The sequence below is a fragment of the Rosa chinensis genome, chromosome 6 (genome assembly GCF_002994745.2).
Source record: "Rosa chinensis cultivar Old Blush chromosome 6, RchiOBHm-V2, whole genome shotgun sequence".
NCBI lineage: Eukaryota > Viridiplantae > Streptophyta > Magnoliopsida > Rosales > Rosaceae > Rosa > Rosa chinensis.
In genome coordinates this window covers 5264249-5286696 of record NC_037093.1, presented here as the reverse complement: position 1 = coordinate 5286696, position 22448 = coordinate 5264249, and the positions used below count along the sequence as shown (strand labels likewise).

At 42.6% G+C, this 22448-nt stretch overlaps 2 protein-coding genes across 2 annotated transcripts; both read left to right on the top strand.

Annotated features, from left to right (window-relative positions):
* Positions 1-6725: 6725 nt before the first annotated feature.
* Positions 6726-14738, top strand: LOC112172504. The gene is made up of 2 exons (XM_024309872.2): positions 6726-7013; positions 14257-14738. Exons 1-2 carry the CDS (start codon positions 6799-6801, stop codon positions 14459-14461), a joined length of 420 nt encoding a protein of 139 aa, XP_024165640.1. The 5' UTR covers positions 6726-6798; the 3' UTR covers positions 14462-14738.
* A 3409-nt stretch (positions 14739-18147) lies between these two features.
* LOC112173113 (probable fructokinase-5) lies at positions 18148-20035 on the top strand. Its single transcript, XM_024310666.2, has 5 exons — positions 18148-18411; positions 18523-18933; positions 19302-19436; positions 19539-19655; positions 19741-20035. Exons 1-5 carry the CDS (start codon positions 18238-18240, stop codon positions 19873-19875), a joined length of 972 nt encoding a protein of 323 aa, XP_024166434.1. The 5' UTR covers positions 18148-18237; the 3' UTR covers positions 19876-20035.
* Positions 20036-22448: the final 2413 nt, after the last annotated feature.

The following is a 22448-nucleotide window of genomic DNA, read 5'->3' as shown; positions in this document are numbered from 1 at the left end:
GCGCAAGGGTTCACGAGGACAGCATTGTACTATATCAGCGGAACCTGCAGTGAGCGATATTGCATTATTATTATTAGGTGTGTAGGCAATAAGTTGGGATTGCTATACAGTGTGCCCTTACCTGTTGTGTTATATGGGCCATCGTGAGGCATGTGGCAATGATGACGGAAAAGTGACCGATCATTGGTCAGGAGGCGATAATCATTAGTATTTGTTTAATTCAGTGGGTGGGCATGGCGAGTAGGAGTGTTGTATTCATTGCGACAACATTTGATGCATAATTAAGATCATGACATTCAATAGTGTGCGAAGGCAGCTGCAAAGTACATTTGATTAAAGAAGGTAAAAGGAGTGCTGATACTTATAAGCTTTACGGGGCGCGATAGCGTTGCGGGGGCGAGTTTGGATCCCTTGCCCTATTTAGGGTAGTATCGGAGATGTGGGAGGGTGATACCATCCGCTCCCTTCAAGTAGAAAGTTGGGGGGCCAACAGCCTCGATGATTTCATATGGCCCTTCCCATGTGGTCTTGAGCCCAGTTGGGTTTGGCATCTTCTCTTTCATCACCCAGTCCCCGACGGAGAGGAGGCGGGGCATGACTGTGTCGTTGTAGTAGTGAGTGATGCGCTGCTTGTTGTTGATGTTCCGCAGATGGGCTCGCTCGCGTCACTCTTCTAAGAGGTCAAAGCATACGACTCTCTCGCTATGCACCTCCTGTTTGACAGGAATCACGGCCTCGATGAGAAATGATAGGCAGAAAGGGGATTCTCCATTGGGGTCGTTCTTATTGCCCATAGTACCTCGGGGAGTTTTTCAGCCCATAAGCCCTTGGCATCGTCGAGCCTCTTTTTCAAGTTCTGCTTGATTATCTTATTGACAGCTTCGACTTGGCTGTTTCTCTGAGGGTGTGTGGGGGAGGCATATCAGATCTGCATGTCGTACTGGCCAACAAAGTCCCTGACCGTATCGTTATCGAATTGGGCACCGTTATCGGTGATGATTGTCTCGGGGATTCAGAATCGGCAGTATATGTACGTTCTTCCACAGGAAGTTGACGACCTTGGCAACCGTGATTGTGGCCAAAGCCTCGGCCTCAACCTACTTGGTGTTGTAGTCCACTGCGATGATGGCGAATTTGAGCTGTCTTGGTGTTGTTAGGAACTTGCCGATGAAGTCCAGACCCCACTGGCAGTATGCCCAAGGAGCGATGATGATCGAGAGCGGTACCGATGGTGCTAGAGGGGAGTTGGCGAACTGGTGGCACTTAAGGAAGGCGCTAGCGATACCCTTCGCGTCGTGCTCGATTGTGGGCCAATAGTATCCTGTACGTAGTGCCTTGAATGCTAGGTTTCTGGCGCCCGCGTGGTTTCCGCAAACTTCGCTATACAGCGATAGCAGGACTCGATGTCCCTCCTCGAGGGAGATGCACTTTAGCAGGGTGAAGGACATGCCCTTCCTGTATAGCTTGCCCTCTCGGACAGTGTACATCGTTGCCCTTAGGCGGAGCCTGGTGGCGATAGTCTTGTCTTGGGGCTCGATACCCTTAGAGAGGTAGTCGATGAATGGGTCCATCCATGAAGGCGGTCGCTCGCTCTCGGTTAAGAATATCTCCTAGAATGGCTTATCGATGCTTGGCTTATCTAGGACTTCTAGCTTGAGGTCTCCCATATCGGTGTTTGGGGGCGATGCAGTCAACCTCGCGATAGCGTCTACTTTGTTGTTCTGTGCCCAAGGGATCAGGGCTATTGTATGGTTGGTGAGACATCGTTGGAGTAAAGTCTTGGCAAGGGATTGGTAGTGGGATAGATATGGCTCCTTGGCTTGGAAATCGCCGCCGACCTGGTTGAAGATGAGTTGGGAGTCGCTAAAGATTGTCAGTCTCATGACTCCTAACTCTTTGGCCAGCTGGATGCCAGCAATCAGCGCTTCTTATTCTGTTGCATTGTTTGAGGCCTTGAACTTGAATTGTAGTGCATATTTATATGTGTGCCCCTCTGGGTCAGTTAAGACTACCTCAGCACCGCTGAGCTTATTGTTAGAGGATCCGTCGACGTGAAGAGTCCAGGTGGGGGTGACCTGGGTTTCGAGGTAGTCTCGTCCGAGGACGCGGTATCTTCTAGGGGTATGAACTCTGCGATGAAGTCAGCAGTGGCTTGCCCTTTGATGGTCGTACGCGGCTTGTAATGAATGTAAAACTCGCTGAGTTTGATGGACCATTTGACCAGCCTTCCAGAGGATTCTGGTTTCTGGAGGACTTGCTTTAGGAGTTGGTTGGTCAAGACATGTATCGTGTGTGCTTGGAAATATTGTCGTAATCGTCAAGCAGCCGTGAGGAGTACGAGGGCGAATTTCTCGATGTCGGAGTACCTGGACTAGGTACCGTTGAATCCCTTGCCGGTGTAATATACTATCAGCTCATTGTTATCGTCTCTCCTGACTAGGGCGGTGCTGATCGCGGTGACTGATAAGGCGAGGTAGACGTACAGGACTTCTCCTGGGACAGGTTTCGAGAGAGTGGGTACTGACGCCAGATAGTCTCGGAGGCCCTGGAAAGCCCTGTCGTGTTCGGGTCCCCAATTTATCGTCTCAGTACGGTGAGCTTTGAATGGGGCGCACTTGTCGGTTAAGCGCGATATGAATCGGGCGAGAGCGACAACCTTCCCAGTGAGGGACTGGACCTCATTCCTGGTTTTTGGTGGTGCCATGTCTAGGATTGCCTGTACCTTCTCAGGGTAGGCCTCGATGCCCCTCTCACTGACTTAAAAACCCAAGAACTTGCCTCCCAGTAAGCCAAACAAGCATTTGTCTGGGTTGAGTCACATGCCATATTGGAGAAGGATGTCGAAGACGATACCCAGGTTCTTAATGTGATCTTCAATGGTGACGCTTTTGACGAGCATGTCATCCACATATACCTCCATAATCTTACCGATATGATCTGCGAACATGGCGTTAACTAGTCTCTGATATGTGGCCCTGGCGTTCTTTAGACCAATCGGCATTACCTTGTAACAGTATAAACCCTTATCGGTGGTGAATGATGTGTGCTCCTGATCGAAGGGTTCCATGGCGATTTGGTTGTAGCCTGAGAAGGCGTCCATAAAGCTGAAGAGCTTGTGGCCTGCAGTGGAGTCGACTAACTGATCGATTCGTGGTAGGGGAAAACTGTCATTTGGGCAAGCCTTGTTCAAGTTGGTGTAATCGACACACATGCGCCATTTTCCGTTGGGCTTCTTTACCATTACAACATTGGAGAGCCATGTCGGGTAGGAGACTTCCCGGACAAACCCGATGTCTTGGAGTTTCTTGACCTCGGCCTGGATCGCTTTGTATTTTTCTTCCGTGAAGGCCCTTCGTTTTCGGCGAACTCGGGGAACGTCTGGTGAGATGGTGAGTTTGTGGGTCAATAGCTCTGGCGAGATTCCCGGCATATCGGTGTACGACTATGCGAACACTTCCTGTCGGGTCTTGAGGAAAGCGATTAGCTCCGCTTGGAACTGTGGATCCGTTTTGGACCCGATCTTAACTTTTCTTTCTGGGTGTGCATCGGAAATGGAGACCGATATCAGGTATCTTCATCATTAGCAAGTGTCCTGCCACAAAGCATTAGAGTCCTCATATGGTGTCACGTCCCAGGCTAACATTGTAGGAGGAAAGGCAGTCGACGATGATGAAGTGTGTTGTCATAGTGGCGATAATGTTGCCGCCGCCCAGTGTGATCCTCAAATTATCGGATCTCAAGGGCTGTGTGATTTCTCCTGCGAAGCTGATTAGGGGTTCGTGGTCTGTGGTGAGTTTCTTCCTATCTCAGTTGAGGCCTGCGTAGCAGTTGCCGAACGTGAAGCTGACCGCTGCGCCTCTATCGACCAAGACCCTGTGGCATCGATAGTGGTCGATGACCATGGTGATTAGGAGTGGGTCATTGTGGTGTTTCTGGATGGTGTCATCGCTGCAATTAAAGCTATCGAATTCCATTCGACCTGGGGGGTGTGGCAGCCATGGCTGAATCCCAATATCTCCTGGCCCCGAGGGCATTGTCGCTTCTGTGCATGGTGGGTCTCAGGTGTCCGTGGGGTGCCACCGTGTATCGTTAGGATCTGGCCGTAGACTTCGATGGCATTAGCACCAGTGGCGGGAGTGCGATATTGCGAGAGCTGGCCGCTCTGAATAAGGTGCTCTATAGCTTTTTTCAATGCCCAACAGATATTGGTGGGGTGGCCAGACTCCTCATGATATGTGCAATATTTACCATTATCTCGCGGTTTTGCCTGGCCAGGTTTACGCCGTGGTGGGCGTGGGATGATGTCCTTGTGGTTATTCCAGATATCCTCATAAGAGGCGGTGAGGGTGGTGTAAATCTCGTATCTGGGTGATGCGAAACGTTGGCCATCCCTGTGTCGGGTGCTGCTGTATGGTGCATCGCAATGTCGACTACTTGAGGAGTTGTATTTTGGCTTCTCGGGGCTCTTGCCATATTGCTTGTCCCTCCTATCGCTATAGCCTTGTCACTCTCGTAGGGCCCTGTCGTTCTGCTGGACAGGTTTGTCTCGGTTGGTGTCTTTGTTCTTGGTATCGAGGTTGTTTACTTGAGGTACGGTGATCAAGTGCGCATTAGCGTTGGTATCGCAGCCAAAGGTATCGTACTCGGCCTGAGCAAAGGCGGTAACGGCATCGAGGAGGTCATCATATGTTGCAGGGGGATTGGTATTGATCTGCAGCAAGAAGTATCCAAGCTGGAGTGCTTGCTTGAATGTCGATGCTGCTAGGACTGGGTCAAGGGAGCGGCACTGAGTGGCCTGCTTCTGCCAGCGGTGAACAAAGTCTCGCAATCTCTCGTTTGGCCGTTGCTTGAGCCAAAATAAGTCAGGTGTTGTGCGATACCCGCTACCACACAGGATGAATCATAGCAGGAACTTGTCCCCGAGTTCTTGGAAACTATCAATGGAGTTGGTGGGTAGGTTAAGGAACTAGCTTAGGGCCTCGTAAGTCAAAGTTCGCTCGAACGCATGGCAGGCCATGGCGTTTGTGTATCGAGTTCCGTGGAGTATGGATTGGAAGACTTCTAGATGGTGGTATGGGTCTCGGGTCCCATTATACTTTTCGATCTTGAGGGGCTTGGCCTCCTGTGAGCGCTTCTCACCCTGTATGTGGGAGGTGAATGGTACCGTCTTTCCCTGGAAACCAGCCGTAATTGGCTGCCAGCCAGCTCTGCTTTCGGCGCTTTCCACTCGGGCCTATAAGGAGGCGATGGCCTCGCTCATTTGGAGCAAGAGCTGAGCATTGGGGTCGGGTGGGTGTACGTTGGCAGTCGCAGCAGTGTTTGTACCAGATATTCCCGCCGTGCCGGCAGCAAATTGGAAAGGCGGTGCGGTGCCAAGTTGGCCTGGAAAGAGGGGGGAGTTCAGGTAGACCACCGGAGGGTCTGTGCTGGTGCTGTCATGCGTGGGGCTAGCGGGGCTTCCCGACATGGGGTTCTTGGGCATGAAGGTGCCTGCGAGGCCGGTGGCGGGTTCCGCAGTGAGGATTGGTCCCTGTGTGGGGACACCGCCGATGGTCGGTATCGAGGTTTCCTTCTGGTGGGCCCTTTCTGAGGCGTCATCTCGCCCGACTTACCGTTGGAGTGCTTCTCGTAGGGTGCGGTTCTGGTTGGTCATATTTTAGATCTCCCGGCCTCCCGGGGAGCCACCATGGCAGCGACGCGCTCGGCCTCGACCTGTGCGCCCGTCTCCTTGAGGTCACGCATCGCTATCTGTAGCGCCGTGGTGGGATCGGTGGTCATGACTGATTAAGTCTTGGTGTTCGGGCTCTGAAACTCAAGAGTGCGCTGGACCTCGCGGGTCGCTGCCTCGCGAGGCGTATCGTCGTTGCTGGTATAGGGATTGCTGGTAGCCATCAATGTGTTGTCCTGTCAGCAAGAAGTGAGGGGAGTCCTTCTAGCGCCAAATGTTTCAGTTGTCTCGAGAGGAGTCTGATCCAGCTAAACACGGGTTGTATATCGGTCTCGCTTATCTGCAAAACAGACGAAGGTCAGCGAGAAGACTGGGTGTGCCGGCCTTCAACGCTCCGATGCCTAAGTCAGTATCGGATAAGATAATGATAATGGAAAGCGGTAGCAAACAGTTACCTCTTTAGGTTGTTGGACATGACCTTAATGTAGAAGGTTTGTGGGAGCTTGGTTCCGTTTCTTTCGGTGTGTGATGCTCGGGATCCCGATATCGCCCGAGGGGTATCAGAACCCTTGGCTGGGAGCTTATCTCGCTGGTATATTGGCGATACGAGTTTTGCGCTTCCGATACTTGTGCCTAGGAGGTATGTGTATACCAACACTTTCATTATCTTTATCTTACAACGATATTGACTTAGGCATCAGAGCGTTGAAGGCCGGCACACCCCGTCTTCCCTCTGACCTCTGTTTGTTTTACATATAAACGAGACCGATAGCGATAGTGACAGAGCGAGACATCCAGTGATTCCGCTAGACTAGACCCCTATCTGCGCAGCTGAAACAAGAAGTAAGGTGGAAACAGCCACACCCAAACTTAATTTACTGTTTTACGAAATAGTTTCTGAAAAAATTCCTCCGTAAAATATTACAAGGCTCTGAATGTTGTATAATCGATAAATAAAGATGTGGTATATATGGATGAAAGTGCACCGAAGAAAACTACAAAATTGTGGAGTCGTGGACACCAGGAAATGGTTTGAAAAGAAGAACATATAAAGATACGGAACCAGATGGTAGTGCCGCACTGCCACGACTCACTTCGAGAGAGAAAGAGATAAGGATTTGTAAGATCAGATGGCATCACTGTGCGTTAATAATAGCTTTATATTAAACACCCAAACTCTACACAAACGCTCCGTTCTGCCTGCAACAACCAACAAAAGAAGAAGATCAGTGACGATAGCAGCAGAGTCATCTTCTTCAATGGCTACTGAAAAATTGGGTATCAAGATTGAAAAGAATCCTCCCGAGTCCACGCTCACCCAGCTCGGCGTCAGGAATTGGCCCAAGTATCTTTCTGTCTCTCAATTCTTTTTTCTTTTTTTTTGTTCTTTCTTTTATCCAGTAATATATATGCGCGCGTTTTGTTGTGTATTTCGCTCTCGGATGAGATATGAGTAAAGATCACTACATCGTTCGTCTCTGTTCCTCTGTTGCATTTCTTTTTCTTTCTACAAATTTCTGTAAAGGAGAAAATAGAAAGTTTTGATCCTACTTGCTGGCCGGCTTTTAGTAACGTTAATTGCATAGATTTTAAAACGTATTGATCGACAAATAGGGGATGCATTCTCACTACTAATACCACATAAATAGATCAGTCTTTAGGGGACTTGCGAATGAATTCCAAATCTATTGTTCATTTAATAGAATTAATGTTGGAATGTATATTGTAATTGCAACTTCTCTTTCTAATCCCTACTAAATGAAACTTTACATGCATAGGCAGAACAAAGCGGTTGAGCTCTATGAGTTTGTTTTTTGCATAATTGCCTTTGTTTCTTAAGTTGGTGCATGAAATTTATTTGATAGCAGTTAGTTATTATTAGTATTGTTCATGTCTTTTATGCCCATGGTGCTCAAGTAAGTATGGTATTTAACTGTAGGCATTGCATTCTTTTTCTTAGAACATTTTTAGCAGACTGTCTATCTTGACTCTTTAGCAATTTTAGAGAGTACGTTTAACTTTTTATCAATTTTAACAACTGCACCAAACTCCTAAATGATTTTTCATTTTAAGTTTTAGTTATGTCGCTCCTAAATATAAAGAGTTAGACGAGACTCTCTACTACTTTTGTTAATTTAAAACATTTATTTTAAGTTATTATATGTAATTTATAAATACATTTAAACTATTTTTCTTCATTTAATAAATAATATAAATATAAAACTTGTTTATTTATTTATTTATTTTTTTATTTTTTTTTTGAAACAAGAGGTGTTAATCCATTAAAAAAGTAGAGAGAGGCACTTTATACAATAACCCACCCACATAATCAAGTTATTGCCCAGAGACCTAGAAAACTAGAACCCTAAGTAAGGATGCCTTAGATAGCCATACAGAACCATAGAACCTAGAAACCTTGACACTACCGGGAAAATCACCGAACTATGCCAAATTCTAATCCAATCTATTCTTACCTGTAGGACCTCTCTATGCAGAAGGAGCCTCCCCAGAGGTCTCAACAGACTTATCAAAAACCACACCCCTCTACCTAAACCTCAGCTTCTTCTTCCTGCTTCTCTCGAGAAGCTTCAAACTCTTTGCAAATGAGCAATCATGAGAAAGTTGATCCTTAGATTTGTTATTACTCCCCCGCGGTCTCCAAGCCTACGTTTCTTAGCATGGGAGACAATAATGCCACCAGATTGTAAAGCCAACATCAAAGAAGGATTGAAGTCACTCTGAAATGTTTAAAGGGCTGGAGCAACTTGCTTAGTCCTCTTAGCATAGGTGATTAGTTCCGAACCTATATTTCGCTTATGCCCCTCAATGGAAGCACTGTCGTGTTGCATTTCACCCAATTCTCTGCCAGCAAAGCTACCAACATTGCAGTTAGCTAGCTTTGCAGACCTCGAGCCGCAACTAGACTGGAACCGGGTCGAGTTCATGGCCAGGGCTTGAGCCGTGGTACCAGGAAGCGTGAAGAAAGAAGGCGTCTTGAAAGGATTCACCGTCGCCTCTGGGAAGATCAGCTTGGCCCATGCCGCCGGATTTCCTCCATCACCATCGCCACCAGAGAGTAGCAATGTCCCAATCAGGCCAGAATTGGGCAGCCCAGTCACCACACCACTTGAATCAACTGTCTTTTGGAACGGCAGCCCAGTGCAACCCTTCTCAAAGTGCTCATGCAAACCACAGCTCTGACAAAAACCCAGAAAAAGCTCGTATTTGAAGCACAGCATTCCTCCACACTCGGCTTGAATCAAAGTTCATCTCCGGGAAAGCCTGTCTCAGTGAAGACGAAATCAAATGGCGGAGCCTCACTCGCTCCTTAGTGCCTCGCCAGATCCCAACCTTGTTCAGAAATAGAACCTCCCTAAGCGTACCCCTTACCATGAGTGCCGCTTCATTTGTCATGAGAGCCAGAGGAAGGCCTAGCACCTCTACCTAGACTGAGATGGAGAGGATCGAAACCTTCCCAGGGTCCGACAAACAGTTGAACACTGCAAGAGCAAACAATGATTTGCTGTAAAATCAAGGCCCGTCATTGACACATGATCTCGCTCACGCTCCATCATGAATTTGAGGACGAAATGATCCCCTTGATTTCTAACAGACATCCTGTTTTTCAGATTCCATACCGAAGACAGCGTCCCCATGAGAGCTTTGACGTCCACTTTACCTGTGGCAAAGAGAAGACGTCCAATTGCATAGTGGTGATTGGAGAGAGCGGCGCCGTGACCGAAAGTTACCTTCCCCTTCTTGGAGATGGCAAAGACAGCCATAAGCTTGCCAGAGACCTCGTCTACCATGACGAAAGCTAAACGATAGGGAAAAAAAAAACACTAGGTTGAAACCCTAGAGAACTTTTCAATAGAGGTTACTATAAAGTGTCAGTATAAAACTAGTAGTTAAAATAGAGTTAACTGATACAGACGTATTCTAAAGTGGCCAGCCAAAATGAGTTTTTAGTTACTTTGGCTAAAATTTGACTAAAAGATGACTAGCATTGCTAAAAATGCTTACATGAGTTGGAGAAATATTTGTTTTGTTACTTTTTTTTTTTTTTTGGATAAGTCTTTGATAATTTTAGGTCCCTTACAAAAATTTTTAATGAGATAATTTATGAAGAACTATTTTGCGAAACAACAAACCTTGTGATCCCAATGGCACTTCAGCGTCGAACACTCGAACCTAGTGCTTTTCCTAGAGCCCCTTGTCGTTCAGCCTTTTGGTTATGTTTTTGACGACAGTAGAAGGTGAAAAATTAGAGAGCAAAACATCCTCAAGGACGCAATGATAGTACCCACCCGAAATTTTACCTTGAAATCTGAGATGACCCTGTGGGCCCACCTTAAGAGAAATTCTACTGAAAATTTAGCATAATCACTTCAAAAAATGGACTACCAAAAACCTGTGGAAACTGAAATTCACACTTCTAAGTCAGTAACTAACGTCAACACCGGGAGCCTGCATGCTCCCAACATACACAACGTTGCCCAAACAATTCAGTAATAATCCAACACTTCCACAATATATAGTCCACTAACTATTCGAGACTAAACATCTCCACAAATACAATCTCTCAAAGTTAAAACAAATATCCCAATAGGTAATCAGAGAAATCTAAATGATGTAAACCCAATTATATTACAAGTAGGTTAAGCAGAGCAGAAGTATGTTATGCCTAGCTCCTACAATGAGAATCAACTGATTTGCAAACTGGGCATTTGAAATAGAAAGGCTTGGATAATAACCTCTCAGCTAATCAAGGTACTCCCAATACTAACGTACCACCACGCCAACAAGTCAGAGTAGATACTGGACTTGAGTGATCCGACCACTAAGGTAGCGATCACATCACCACAAAGGTGGAACACAGGGCAAAGGCAAGCATACTAGTATAATATAATTCGATAACCATATTACAACTGATGTATGGTGGTATTAAAGAAAAAAATCCATGAAATTATCCGAAACATACTGCCCCAAAACCTCGCGTAATAAATCAATGAAACCATAATCATAATTGTCAACATTTACACAACATAAGAACAATTCTGTATTCTCACAAAATCATCTAAGGCAATTATCTGAAAACATGCTCAAATTCTTATTCCAAAATATTCATCATAAATCAATTTATAGTTGCGGAAAATATAAACTCAGCAATATGCAAAATCCAAAAGAGTTTCAACCAATATTCGTTATTTAAAAATGCCAATGAAAAACATAATACGAATATTTAAGGAAAAAAGAATTGCATGCATTTAATTTAAATAAAAGTCCACTCACATACGGCAAAGTCAGCCGTGCGTAGGAATCCTCGTTGAGCGATGGCTATACACGTCGTCTTGAACATAACGACAACTCATAAATGGCAATTCGAAAGATCGAAAACTAATTTTGAATTCTAGAATGGAACCCGGAAACACCTCTTTAAGAAACTCGTCAGAGATCCGAATTCACATCAGAATCGGCTCAAACTTCAAATGTTTCACCAATTCAATAATTCTAGTAACTTAAGAAAAAATGATGAAGATCCGACGGTCAGATTTTCACGAATCGAAACCTGAAAATTAGAAGCTACATAATTTCTGATTGATTACCAAATGTCCACCAATGTCAACAAAAGTCATATGGACTTGTTCATAATATTGAGCTTTTCCTAATGGAGGAAACCAGAAGAACGTAAATGGCGAGCGACCCAAACACTGAATTGGCTCGCAACACCTATGCCAAAATGTTCACTACAAAAGCCCAATATTTCTTTCAACTATGTTGATGCCCAGAAACAAACAAGGAAGCCGGAATTTACCTCAATATCAGATTCCCGAAACATAAATTCGCCGATCTTCTTTCTTTAATCGATTCAGCGACGATGGCTTAGTAGGTCCGAAACTCGATGGGGAGGCTTTAAAACCTGGGTGGTGGTTTGAGGTGGCCGAAAAAAAAAGCTCTGATTAGGTCGTGTCGCACGAATTGTCAGAGCCTTCACGGTGTCGAAACTCCAACTGTGATGGGATTCTGGCGTAAAGGAGGCTTTGGATCGAAAGAGAAAGAGGTGGCGGTCAATTTTCGGCCAATGGCGACATTGGTGATAACTGGATAAGGGAGGAAAAGTAGGGCCAAGGTACTGATCATCGTGTGGTTCGGGTCAAACCCGAGTCGTGTAGAGAGAATCTCAAATTAGGTTTCCGTACCAAAATTGGGAAGTTACCATGGTAACTTGCTGTTTAGACTAGGATTTCTTGGAAAAATAACTTCGGTTTTTGGATAGTAACTTTTTGATACGAACTCCGATTTTAGCGTGCCCCCGTGTCCATGAACTTGGTTTAACGTGTTTTACAAATTTTTGTGAAGTAAAATTTCTCAAAAAGTGAGCCGAAGAAAAAATCAACATTTGGAACCCCTAAATATTATAAACAAAAGTAAAAAGTAAATATTTTTGTCGTTTACCTTCCAAATGATCAATAAATAGGTAAATTTAGGTGCGGGGCTCGAGTACCGAGATTCAGTGGGATTGCTAATTGTTTGGTGTGGTGAAGAATCATCTGGCAACAATCATTAGTGAACATGGCATGGTTAGGTTGGATATCACTTGATCTGGTGGTGAAGCCCACGATTTTGGGCTTGGGAATGAGCCATGTTGGGTCTAGAACTAGGGTTGTGGGTTGTGGGGCTTTAGGAGGCTATTTCTTGGAACTACTGGGATTGGGACCGCAGTGGCGGTTGTGTTTTCACTGCCTTAGCTGACCTTTTAATGCCATTGCTGAAGATCGATCTAGAGTTGGACATCCTAGATCAGAGTTTTCGAGGAGGAGTCTATAACATTTTCAACTATAGATCATGATATACATGTGATATATGTCCTTTAAATGTAAATGTTTTTCTCGTATCACAATTGCATGCTTAGGCGGGTTGGTGAGCAGTTGAGTTTCCTCTGAAGGCGATATGTTTCTCTAGTAGGTTTAGTAAATGATTACTTTAGGTACACTCAGGGAGCGGGGTATGTTAGAGAGGAAAGATCTCGCATTAGAATAGTGACAAAAGACAATATAACTTATAAGTAGGTGGCTCACACCCAATTGTACCGATGCTTTAGTGTTAAAACTCAAGATTTAACGGGTGGTGAAGTTGGGACAAAATAGATACAATAGTGGATCACAGGCTACACTTGTTGTTGTATAACATGTGTCAGAATGGGTCTTTTTCTAATCATGTTTCCAATTGTCATGGACGTTATTTAGGTTCCTTAAATAAGCTATCAGAAATATTTATATTAGATTGTTACTTAATTAACCAAGTCTCCGATGTGGGGCTTGTGTTCCAATATTTTTGATGTGGAAACTGGATTTGTTAATTGATTGCACATGTAGACCTAGAGGTAGATTGCACGTGAGGGGCGTGTTGGAGAGAGAGTATCTCATATTAGAAAAGTGATAAAAATAATACAACTTATAAGTGAATGGTTCACACCCGATTATACTGATATGTTTTGTGTTAAAATCCAACACCTAACGGGTAATTAAGTTGATACAATTGTAGACCATGGGCCACACTTGTCGTTGTTTAATATTGCATACTTGTTGAGTGTCAATACTCTTGTGATGAGTGATCTTTGTATTATTCTGACCTTTGATTGTATCATTACTACACAATGAACTTTCTTGAAAAAAAATTGAGCATACGTCTAAGTAACTCATGTTTCAGAGCAGTTTTGGTGGTGATTTTTGGCCCTAATGCACCAACCACCAACCCAATCTTCTCCGGGCCGATACGAACGATTTCAGTGGCAGTTTGGTTGTCGATTGTAGCTTCTCAAACCGGCAGTCTAACCGAGTAACAGATATAGACTTCTCTTTCTCTACCTCAGTCTCTTTATTTATCTTCATTCTCCCCTTTAATTTGTGCAAGTCCGATGAGAGATTTGGAATGATGGTGGTGGGTTTGGTGGTTGTGCGTTAGGTGGCTCGATTTAGTGTCATGGGATTGTGGGTTGCAAACCTTTGCTATTGTTCAGTTTCAATAGGGTAAGCAAGGCCCATGTTCGGTCAGTGGGGTAGTCAGTTTGGGGGCAAGGGTCGCCATTTAGTCGGTGGGGTGGTGGTCTGCTAAGTGTGCTTGTTCGTCGGCCATTGTGATACTCAGAGTTCCAATAGGGTTGTTGCCTCGTTGGTTTACTGGTGGAGTTGTTGATTGACTAATTGGACCGCTGGTTGCTCGTGTAGTTGCCGGTGTAGTCCTTTATCTCGTGGTGAGGTGATATACCCTTTGTTTATTTTATTTTATATTGTCTGGGTCTATGTGGATCTTATTCTTTCAAAAGATGTAACTTGTAAGTTCTACAAAATGTAGGCTTAGAATTGTATCAAGTGGTTTTCATTTTCTTTAGTCTATTTTTTAGAATGCACCACTAAATACATTTTGCATGTATTTGAACTGTAAAACAAAAAGCTTAAGCTTATGGTCCTGTTCACATGAACGGCTGAAGTTACTCTAATCTTTGATTTGAAATTTACATATTCTCTGATTTGAAATTTACATATTTTCAATTCTACATAGTGATGATATTGGGGTTAAGTTGACAGGTGGAGTTGCCCTCCAAGCAAGTTTCCATGGACGTACAGTGACAAAGAGACTTGCTATCTGTTGGAAGGAAAGGTGAAGGTTACTCCTGCTGGATCAAAAGAGTCGGTTGAGATTGGTGGTGGTGACTTGGTGGAATTTCCTAAAGGAATGAGCTGCACGTGGGATGTGTCAGTTGGGGTAGACAAGCACTATAACTTCGGCTAGATCGAGTGAGGTTAGATCGACCTATACAAACCCACCATGACATTAGCTGTGTATTTCACTCCAACATAGCTATAGATAATACTTAGTAATGTTTGTAACGTTTGTTATGTATCAAAAAATGTTTGTAATGTTTGTTGATGAATCTGTTTTTTCTTTTGTTCAACTCTGGAACTCAATCGGAAGGCTCGATTCCAAATTTGAGTATATAATATTTTTATTTATATAAGAAACTTGCCTAGACCCCAAGCTACAGATACTACTTGGCGGTGCTTGTTTATGAATAGGGTTATTATCACAAATGGTACCTGAACTATACCTCAATATTATCGATGGTATCTGAACTTCAATTTTGATCATAATCAGTACCCGAACTTTTCGATTTCATTTTAAATAGTACCTAGAGCCACCTCCGATCACTATTCTGACTAAAAACGACATGGGAGGCGATCATAGTGATGATTTTTTATTATTTCGAGGGTTGCGATCATATATAGTGATGATTTTTTGGTAATTGACTTGCCTTGAACTTGTTTTTTTGTTTTTTGCTTTTTTAGATTTGGCTTTTTTGGCCGGAATAGTGATCGAAGGCTGCCTTAGGTACCATTTAAAATGAAATCGAAAAGTTTAGGTACTGGTTGTGATCAAAATTGAAGTTCAGGTACCATCGATAAAATAGATGATAAGTTCAGGTACCATTTATGATAATAACCCTTATGAATATAGTTGGGGGAAGTGTGTGTGCACAGATGAATTATTACCTTATCATTGCAAATATTTCTCTTTTTCTTTTTTAAACATAGGAGGAGATGAAATTTTTGAATTAGGCTAAATTCTAACTCAACTCACTCGTCTCCTTTGAACTAATCCCAAAAGCTTAAAAACAATTATTGATCGTCTCACGGCAATAAAATTGACATTTATTGAGTAGTGCTCACCTAGTGACTATTTTGAGATTCAATCATAAACCTCTTAAATTTTTTTAAATCATAAAATCTTCATTTTTCACTGATTGTTGACCCTTAATAAAAAATTTACTAGGGGGCAATAACAGGTTTTATTGGGGGTCAATAAACTTTTGTTGGGTTCAATAAATTCCTAAAACTTTTATGAGATCTTTGATGACCTCCCTGTGGACCTCCCACGACCTCACCGGTGACTTCCGATGATCGGAAAGCTCAGACGAGATCTCCGGTGAGGATCCGGCGACCCTCAGCATTCCGACCAAGTCCAGCAACCCTCGGCATTCTTGCAACCGGAAACCCAACATGACTGAATAAAAATTTTATTGCCCTCAATAAAACGTTTATTGCCCCCTAACAAACCTTCTATTGAACCACAATAAAATCTAAATAGTTTATTGGCCCCCAACAAAACTTCTAGTGAGGGTCCGGCAAAGTCCAGCGATGTTCTAGTGAGATTCCAACGGACATCCGTCAGGATTTAGGCAAAATCTGGCGAGGTTCTGGCAAAGTCCGGCGACTGATACCCGATTCTGATGACCAAATGTCTGCAACCGGCAAAGTCTCCGATGACTTTTTTCTCTTAAACTCTCTCTCTCTCTCTCTCTCTCTCTCTCTCTCTCTCTCTCTCTCTCTCTCTCTCTCTCTATGTAATAAAGGGAGAGAGGGAAATAATAGCCCCAAAAATAAATAAATAAATAAAAACTTAATTGGGATTGGATAAGTGGGCAATTTTATAAGATATTGGGGTAAATGGAATTAAAGTAGTTAAAATTTGGATAAATGGACATTTTCCCCTTAATCTTTTGTAGGTCCTAAATAGATATGGTATGGTAGTATGGAAATTATTAATGGGTCTTTCTAAATAGAAACCCAGCAAAAATCTAATCACACCCAGCATTCACTTTATATCCATACTTTTCCAAGTCTACCCCTATATTTCAACGCACCCATCATTCTCTAACTCTGCATTAGATTTCGCCGTCAACCTTATTGTACCACAGTCCCGTATGAAGGAAAATTAGGGACTTTTCAAAAGACGTTCTTCGCTGCTTTGTCCTCAGGCCTGTACTTCAATAGCATCTGGAATGGGCTTGTGGCAAGGTTTTTGTCAAGGGTCTCGGTGAACTGATTCAAAGCTAGAGGAAACTTCAACATCTACTTGAGGATCATTTTCTTCCTCTGAATCTGAAGAGCCTTGGAATTTAATGAATCTTGTCAAATTTCTCTTGGGAGGTAACTCCCTTCCGATCCCAAATTGCTTCGGCCAGTTCGCTAACAGTGGGTTCGCTGATTGTTATGCTATTGTTTGAATCCTAGCCTCCATATGTATCTTCTTGCTTATCCTTTCTTCTGAACTAGTTGCAAATATTATCCAGTTAAGTTTCATTTGGAGTTTGCCCACTAACTAAAATGTATGTTTGGAACTATTAAATGAACTGAAAACATGAATCACAGACCTGCGAGGTATGATTGCATCATTTGCATGCATAAGACAAGAAAGTTGATTGGTTCCGGTACAGCCTTGCTACCTAATATGGGTTTGCTCTCATACCCCTCAGATCCTCATATCCCTCAGATTTCTTATTTCAATATCAATCTATATTTATCGGTAATGTTGAAGATTGCAAATGGGGTAGGAGTGGAAGTAGAGAGCTACATCGATGTTGGGTGTGTTTAGAAGGGTCTTTTTAACATATACCGTCTAGGATAATTTTATAAATGCTCAGTTTATTTAGATATTTACTGGGTACATTTAGAAAGACCCTTATAAATCTAATATAAATCCTCCCTCTTAATCTAATCCAAAATGGATTACTGTTAGGATACAATCCCAAAAGAATTAGAATATGTGTGTGAAATATTGGACACTCCAACTACATTCTTCCGTACATCTATGTCTATACAATATACAAGCAAATATGGATCAATCTCCAATTAGTTTCTTACCATAATCGGACAGTAAATTATGCTCCCACTTTGAATAGTCTGTTTCGGAAAATCCCTAATAAATTGCACGGAGAATTGAATCCGACAATCCCTCATAAATTGCAAAGAGACCTGAAAATCTGACGTTGAAATTTGAACGGTCAACAACCCAATTGAGCGGTACAGATGATGCAATCCCGTACCCTGAAGGTGCAGATTGTCTAAGTGTTAACCTTTTGGAAAAAAAAAATATGAACAAACTTTTATTTCAAGAAGCAAGAAAAAGGATAATAATCCATGTAAGATACGTCTTTATCTTATAATGAAATTATGAAACCTAAGAGTAATAATCTCATTGAGAAGCTATATCCTTGAGTAAAGGAATAATGACTGAAAGAGAAGTTGAAACTCACAAAAGACAACTAATGATCCACCAATTAATATATTTAAGATAGGTTAAAATATAGTAAAAAGATCCGAAGGTCAATAATGACTATAAATGGTAATCAACCATCTTAATTATCTTTGATTATAAGAGATGAGCCGTTAGATATAGTTTTAGCGGTAGTAGGACACAAAAGATAGGGTATTCTTGCGGTACAAAATACTCGAGATCCTCGATCTGTTTCAGTTGGGATAGGTATACGGTACAACCAATTTGAGGTGAAATCAATCATATCGAAATATAGATAGTAAGTAGCCCATCTTATCCTAATTTTACGTGATGTATACCGGCCAGTTCGTTATCTTGCTGCCAAAGTATGAAACAGCTCTATATAAAGGCCTTGTTGTTGATTAAACTTGTTTACCAGCCAGCCTACATTTTAGATCTCGATCAGAAGAAGAAGGTTTTAGATCTCGAGCAGATCAGAAGAAAAAGAATCGAAGATGGCGGATTCACTGATTGTTGCTTTCGGGGAGATGTTGATCGACTTTGTCCCCGACACCGCTGGTGTGTCGTTGGCAGAGTCCACCGGCTTTCTCAAAGCCCCCGGTGGTGCACCTGCCAATGTGGCTTGTGCTATCAGTAAGCTTGGTGGAAAAGCGGCATTCGTCGGAAAGGTTCCTTTCGGATCCCTTATATGATATGATGGATCTCTGTCTTTGTTCTACATGATTATATATATGTAACTAATTCATTGATATGATATGATATTTGACATGAATGTATAGGTGGGAGATGACGAGTTTGGACACATGCTGATCAACATACTGAAGAAGAATGGAGTGAACACTGAGGGAGTGTGCGTGGATGCGCATGCTCGAACCGCACTGGCGTTTGTGACCTTAAGAAAGGACGGTGAGAGGGAGTTCATGTTCTACAGGAACCCTAGTGCTGACATGTTGCTCAAGGAATCAGAGCTGAACATGGGTCTGATTAAGCAGGCCAAGATATTCCATTATGGATCCATAAGCCTAATATCTGAGCCATGCAAATCGGCTCATATGGCGGCCATGAAAGCCGCCAAGGATGCCGGTATACTGCTTTCTTATGATCCCAACGTCAGGTTGCCCCTCTGGCCTTCTGCTGATGCTGCTAGAGATGGCATCAAGAGCATCTGGAATCAGGCTGATTTCATTAAGGTACCTACCTTTGCATAAATTACCTACATGTGTGCATTCGTAATGGATCAGATATATATTATCATCAAAATATTCTCAACATTGTGATTTAACTCCCTAGATATGTACATGTGTGCATTTGTAGATCAATCAATCTATATGGACCATATATATTGTCATCAAAATATACTCAATTTTACGACTTAATTCCCTGGATATATAATTGTATACAAGATTATTATTGATATTGCAAATTAGATTTTTATTTTTATTTTTAAAAATACATCTACCGAACAAATTAATCATAAACTACGTGATTAATAGTTTGTTATTTTATCATATCATATCGTGAGTGAGTGATTTGTAAGCAATCTAGTACTAATTTATAGGTGAGCGATGATGAGGTGCAATTCCTAACTCAAGGAGATCCTGACAAAGAAGAAGTGGTTCTCTCCCTCTGGCACGATAATCTCAAACTGCTTGTTGTCACTGATGGTGAGAAGGGTTGCAGATATTTTACTAAGGTATATAGACGTACTTTTACTTACCTAAACCTTTGGAACTTGCTTCCTACTTCTATGTACACGTACTAATCTAATGATCTCAAATTAATATAACATATACAGAAATTCAAAGGAAATGTGACTGGTTTCTCGGTTAAAGCTGTTGACACAACTGGTGCGGGTGATGCTTTTGTTGGTTCATTTCTTCTTTCCATGGCTAAAGATATGTCCATCTTTGAGGTAAGATTTCAGTTAAACTATCATTTTCTGATTTTTGATAATTAATAATCTTAATAACTATGTTCAATTATTTTTGACCATATAGGATGAAGCAAAATTGAAGGAGGCTCTGTCTTTTGCAAATGCTTGTGGAGCTATCTGTACTACTCAGAAGGGTGCAATTCCTGCCCTTCCAGCCGTATCCGATGCTCTCGAACTCATTAAGTCAAAAGCCAAATAGATTTTATTTTTCTCTTTTGGCATAGGTTTATAAGCGTGAGACTATGTATCTGCTTGTTCCGTTTTTTCTTTTTTTCTTTCTTATCCCTTTGGCCATCTAGTTTTTTTTTTTTTTTTTTGATCAAGAAGAGACTTCATTAATAATGAACTGATTACAATGAGTTTGGGCAACATTTCTAACACAGAAATGACCACTGGAATTCACACTAGAAATCCACACTGACTGACTGACTCAACTACAAACTAAAACTTACACAACAACTAAAAGGCAGAGACAACTCGCACAGGAGCAATGAATGCCAAACTCACAACTTCGTCAACACTAACTCGCCACCCAGAGTCCTCCTGACCTGCCTTTGATTGACCAAGTCTACACTCGTTGTGACTTCGAACCCGACCAAAGTGAATTGCTGGACCATCAGACCTGAGACTAAACTAAACCCAACTCCATTGCTACCTTAATGTCAACACCAGCAATCCTCAAATGCTCCAAATCGCCATCACCTCCGATCCGAAACCAGAAAGGAACGACCCCCTAGAAGGCCAAGGATGATTGTCTATGCTAGTATGCCACAGCCAGACATTTTCGCCACCGCTGCTGACCCAACTCCAGAACAGGAACGACCCTCTAGACCGCCGAAGAGAAGATTGTCTATGCCAAAAGTTGCAGTGCACCGACCCAATAGCTAACTTAAAAAACCGAAAAACAAAAACAAAAAAACCAGCCCTGAAAACTAATAATAACTTCCCACTAACACCGGCCCAACACATATAACCAGGCCCAAGCCAATTCTAATTAAAAAAACAAAGACCATAAATATAAATTAAAATAGTTTGGGCCCAAAGCATATGCCCAGGCCCACAAAGTTCTTAACCCAAGCCCATGTCTAGATCTTCAGCCACCACACCGGTTACTCCGTCGGAATCCCGTCGCCCGCCTTCCGCCATCCACACCCCTACCTCTGCATTCCACGATCTGTGCCAACCAATCCAGCACTAGACAGACCAAACCCAGCACCGGTGCTTCACTGTGACCTACAACAAGGACAAACCAACGGCGAGTCGAATCCAAATCCGCTTCCCACCCAATCCGGCCGCTCGGATCTATCCCCACTGACAAGACCCCGAGGCAGAGACCTACCAGATCGCACCCTGAAGACCACGACCGCCGCTGCAAACCACTGAATCCCCACCGGCCTTCCCATCCATAGCGACAGGAACCCAGCGAACCAATACCTGATCCCGGCAACATCTGATCTCCACACAGACTGGGCATACTAGAGGACCATCAAACGACCCATCCACCTTGAAAAGCCCGTCCGACGACGCCGCCTTTGGCCATCTAGTTGGTGTTCGGTTTTTGGATAATAAAGAAATTATTCTAAATTTTTTTATTTTGATTTCTGATTCTTTCTCTTCTTTTAATGATATATGGAGCATGTTTATGTATATAAAACATGTAACACAAAGTTTCATCTAAATTTGTCAATTTGATGGGGTCTTTTTTAATAAATAAACTTTTTTCTTTTTAATGACGGAAAGAGACAAACTACATGAAATTTATATGCCTTCCATTGGGTTAAAAAGAGATTTACACTTACTTAGTGTAAAGAGGTAGTGAAATTCATGCACAGAACAAGGAAGGTAAGAGCAAAGAATTTGGTGACTGAATCTGATGTGGAATGTGATGTCAGGTTCTTCATTTGTAAAATTATTTTTAGGCTCTTTTATGGAACTATTATTTCTCGTAAAAGATCGCATAATATGGGCCGGGTTGAGTCGCGATGCATGTAGCTAGGCCCTGTGGTGATCTTTGCAGATTGCTGACAAGGTCGTGTCCTTTGGATGAGTTCAGGATTTTTAGCTTAGATCCTGGCATAGTGGTGCATTTGAAGTTCCTTCCTTTTTTAATTTATTTTATTTTATTTGAAGGTTCTTCCTAAACTGGTGAAAAAGTGTTCGTCACAAGATGTGGATCTTCTTCAATCATTTCTTGAAACCTTAGTAGAACAATTGCAGAAGCAGAAAGCATTAGGTCCTCGGTTTTCTTTTTTCATTTGAATAATTTCCAAAATTTGAACTTTCCTAGTATGCTATAACCATTAGATGAGGTGAAATTGCTTATAGAGTGACTCAGATCTTCACCGTGTGGAGTGGGTCATTATCAAAGTTTTTCAGAGTTTTAGAGACAGTGTCCTGCCTCTTTCTAAACTCTGTGTTTCATATCCAAATTTGAGGGTTTGTGATGGCTCTCCCGAAAGGATCTTTGGCCTCATTGATATAATCCCCACTCTGCTTGCCCTCTCTAGCCTATATTTCAAATCTTTCTCACAAAATTCCGTGAATTCTCTCTTCTATAACCATCTCCCCCTTCTCACAGTTTTCTTTCTTTGCTTATTCTCTTTTTTCCAAGATGGTTTGTTCATCTAGGTTTACGCTATCAGATTGTTGTGGGAAGCATCAAACACGTATGAAGTATTGAAATATGAAAAAAAAAAAAAATTACGTGGTTTGTCTTAAAAATCAAAGGGTTACATCCACGGGGAAACAGTGAAAATATCAAAAAGGATATTA

Bases quoted from the DNA above. Each gene is read 5' to 3' on its own strand.
- LOC112172504 (XM_024309872.2), top strand. From the start codon at position 6,799: ATGGCATCACTGTGCGTTAATAATAGCTTTATATTAAACACCCAAACT. The intron at 7,014-14,256 runs GTATCTTTCTGT...TTAAGTTGACAG, and splicing joins GGCGTCAGGAATTGGCCCAA to GTGGAGTTGCCCTCCAAGCA.
- LOC112173113 (XM_024310666.2), top strand. From the start codon at position 18,238: ATGGCGGATTCACTGATTGTTGCTTTCGGGGAGATGTTGATCGACTTT. The intron at 18,934-19,301 runs GTACCTACCTTT...ACTAATTTATAG, and splicing joins ATCAGGCTGATTTCATTAAG to GTGAGCGATGATGAGGTGCA. The intron at 19,437-19,538 runs GTATATAGACGT...TAACATATACAG, and splicing joins GTTGCAGATATTTTACTAAG to AAATTCAAAGGAAATGTGAC.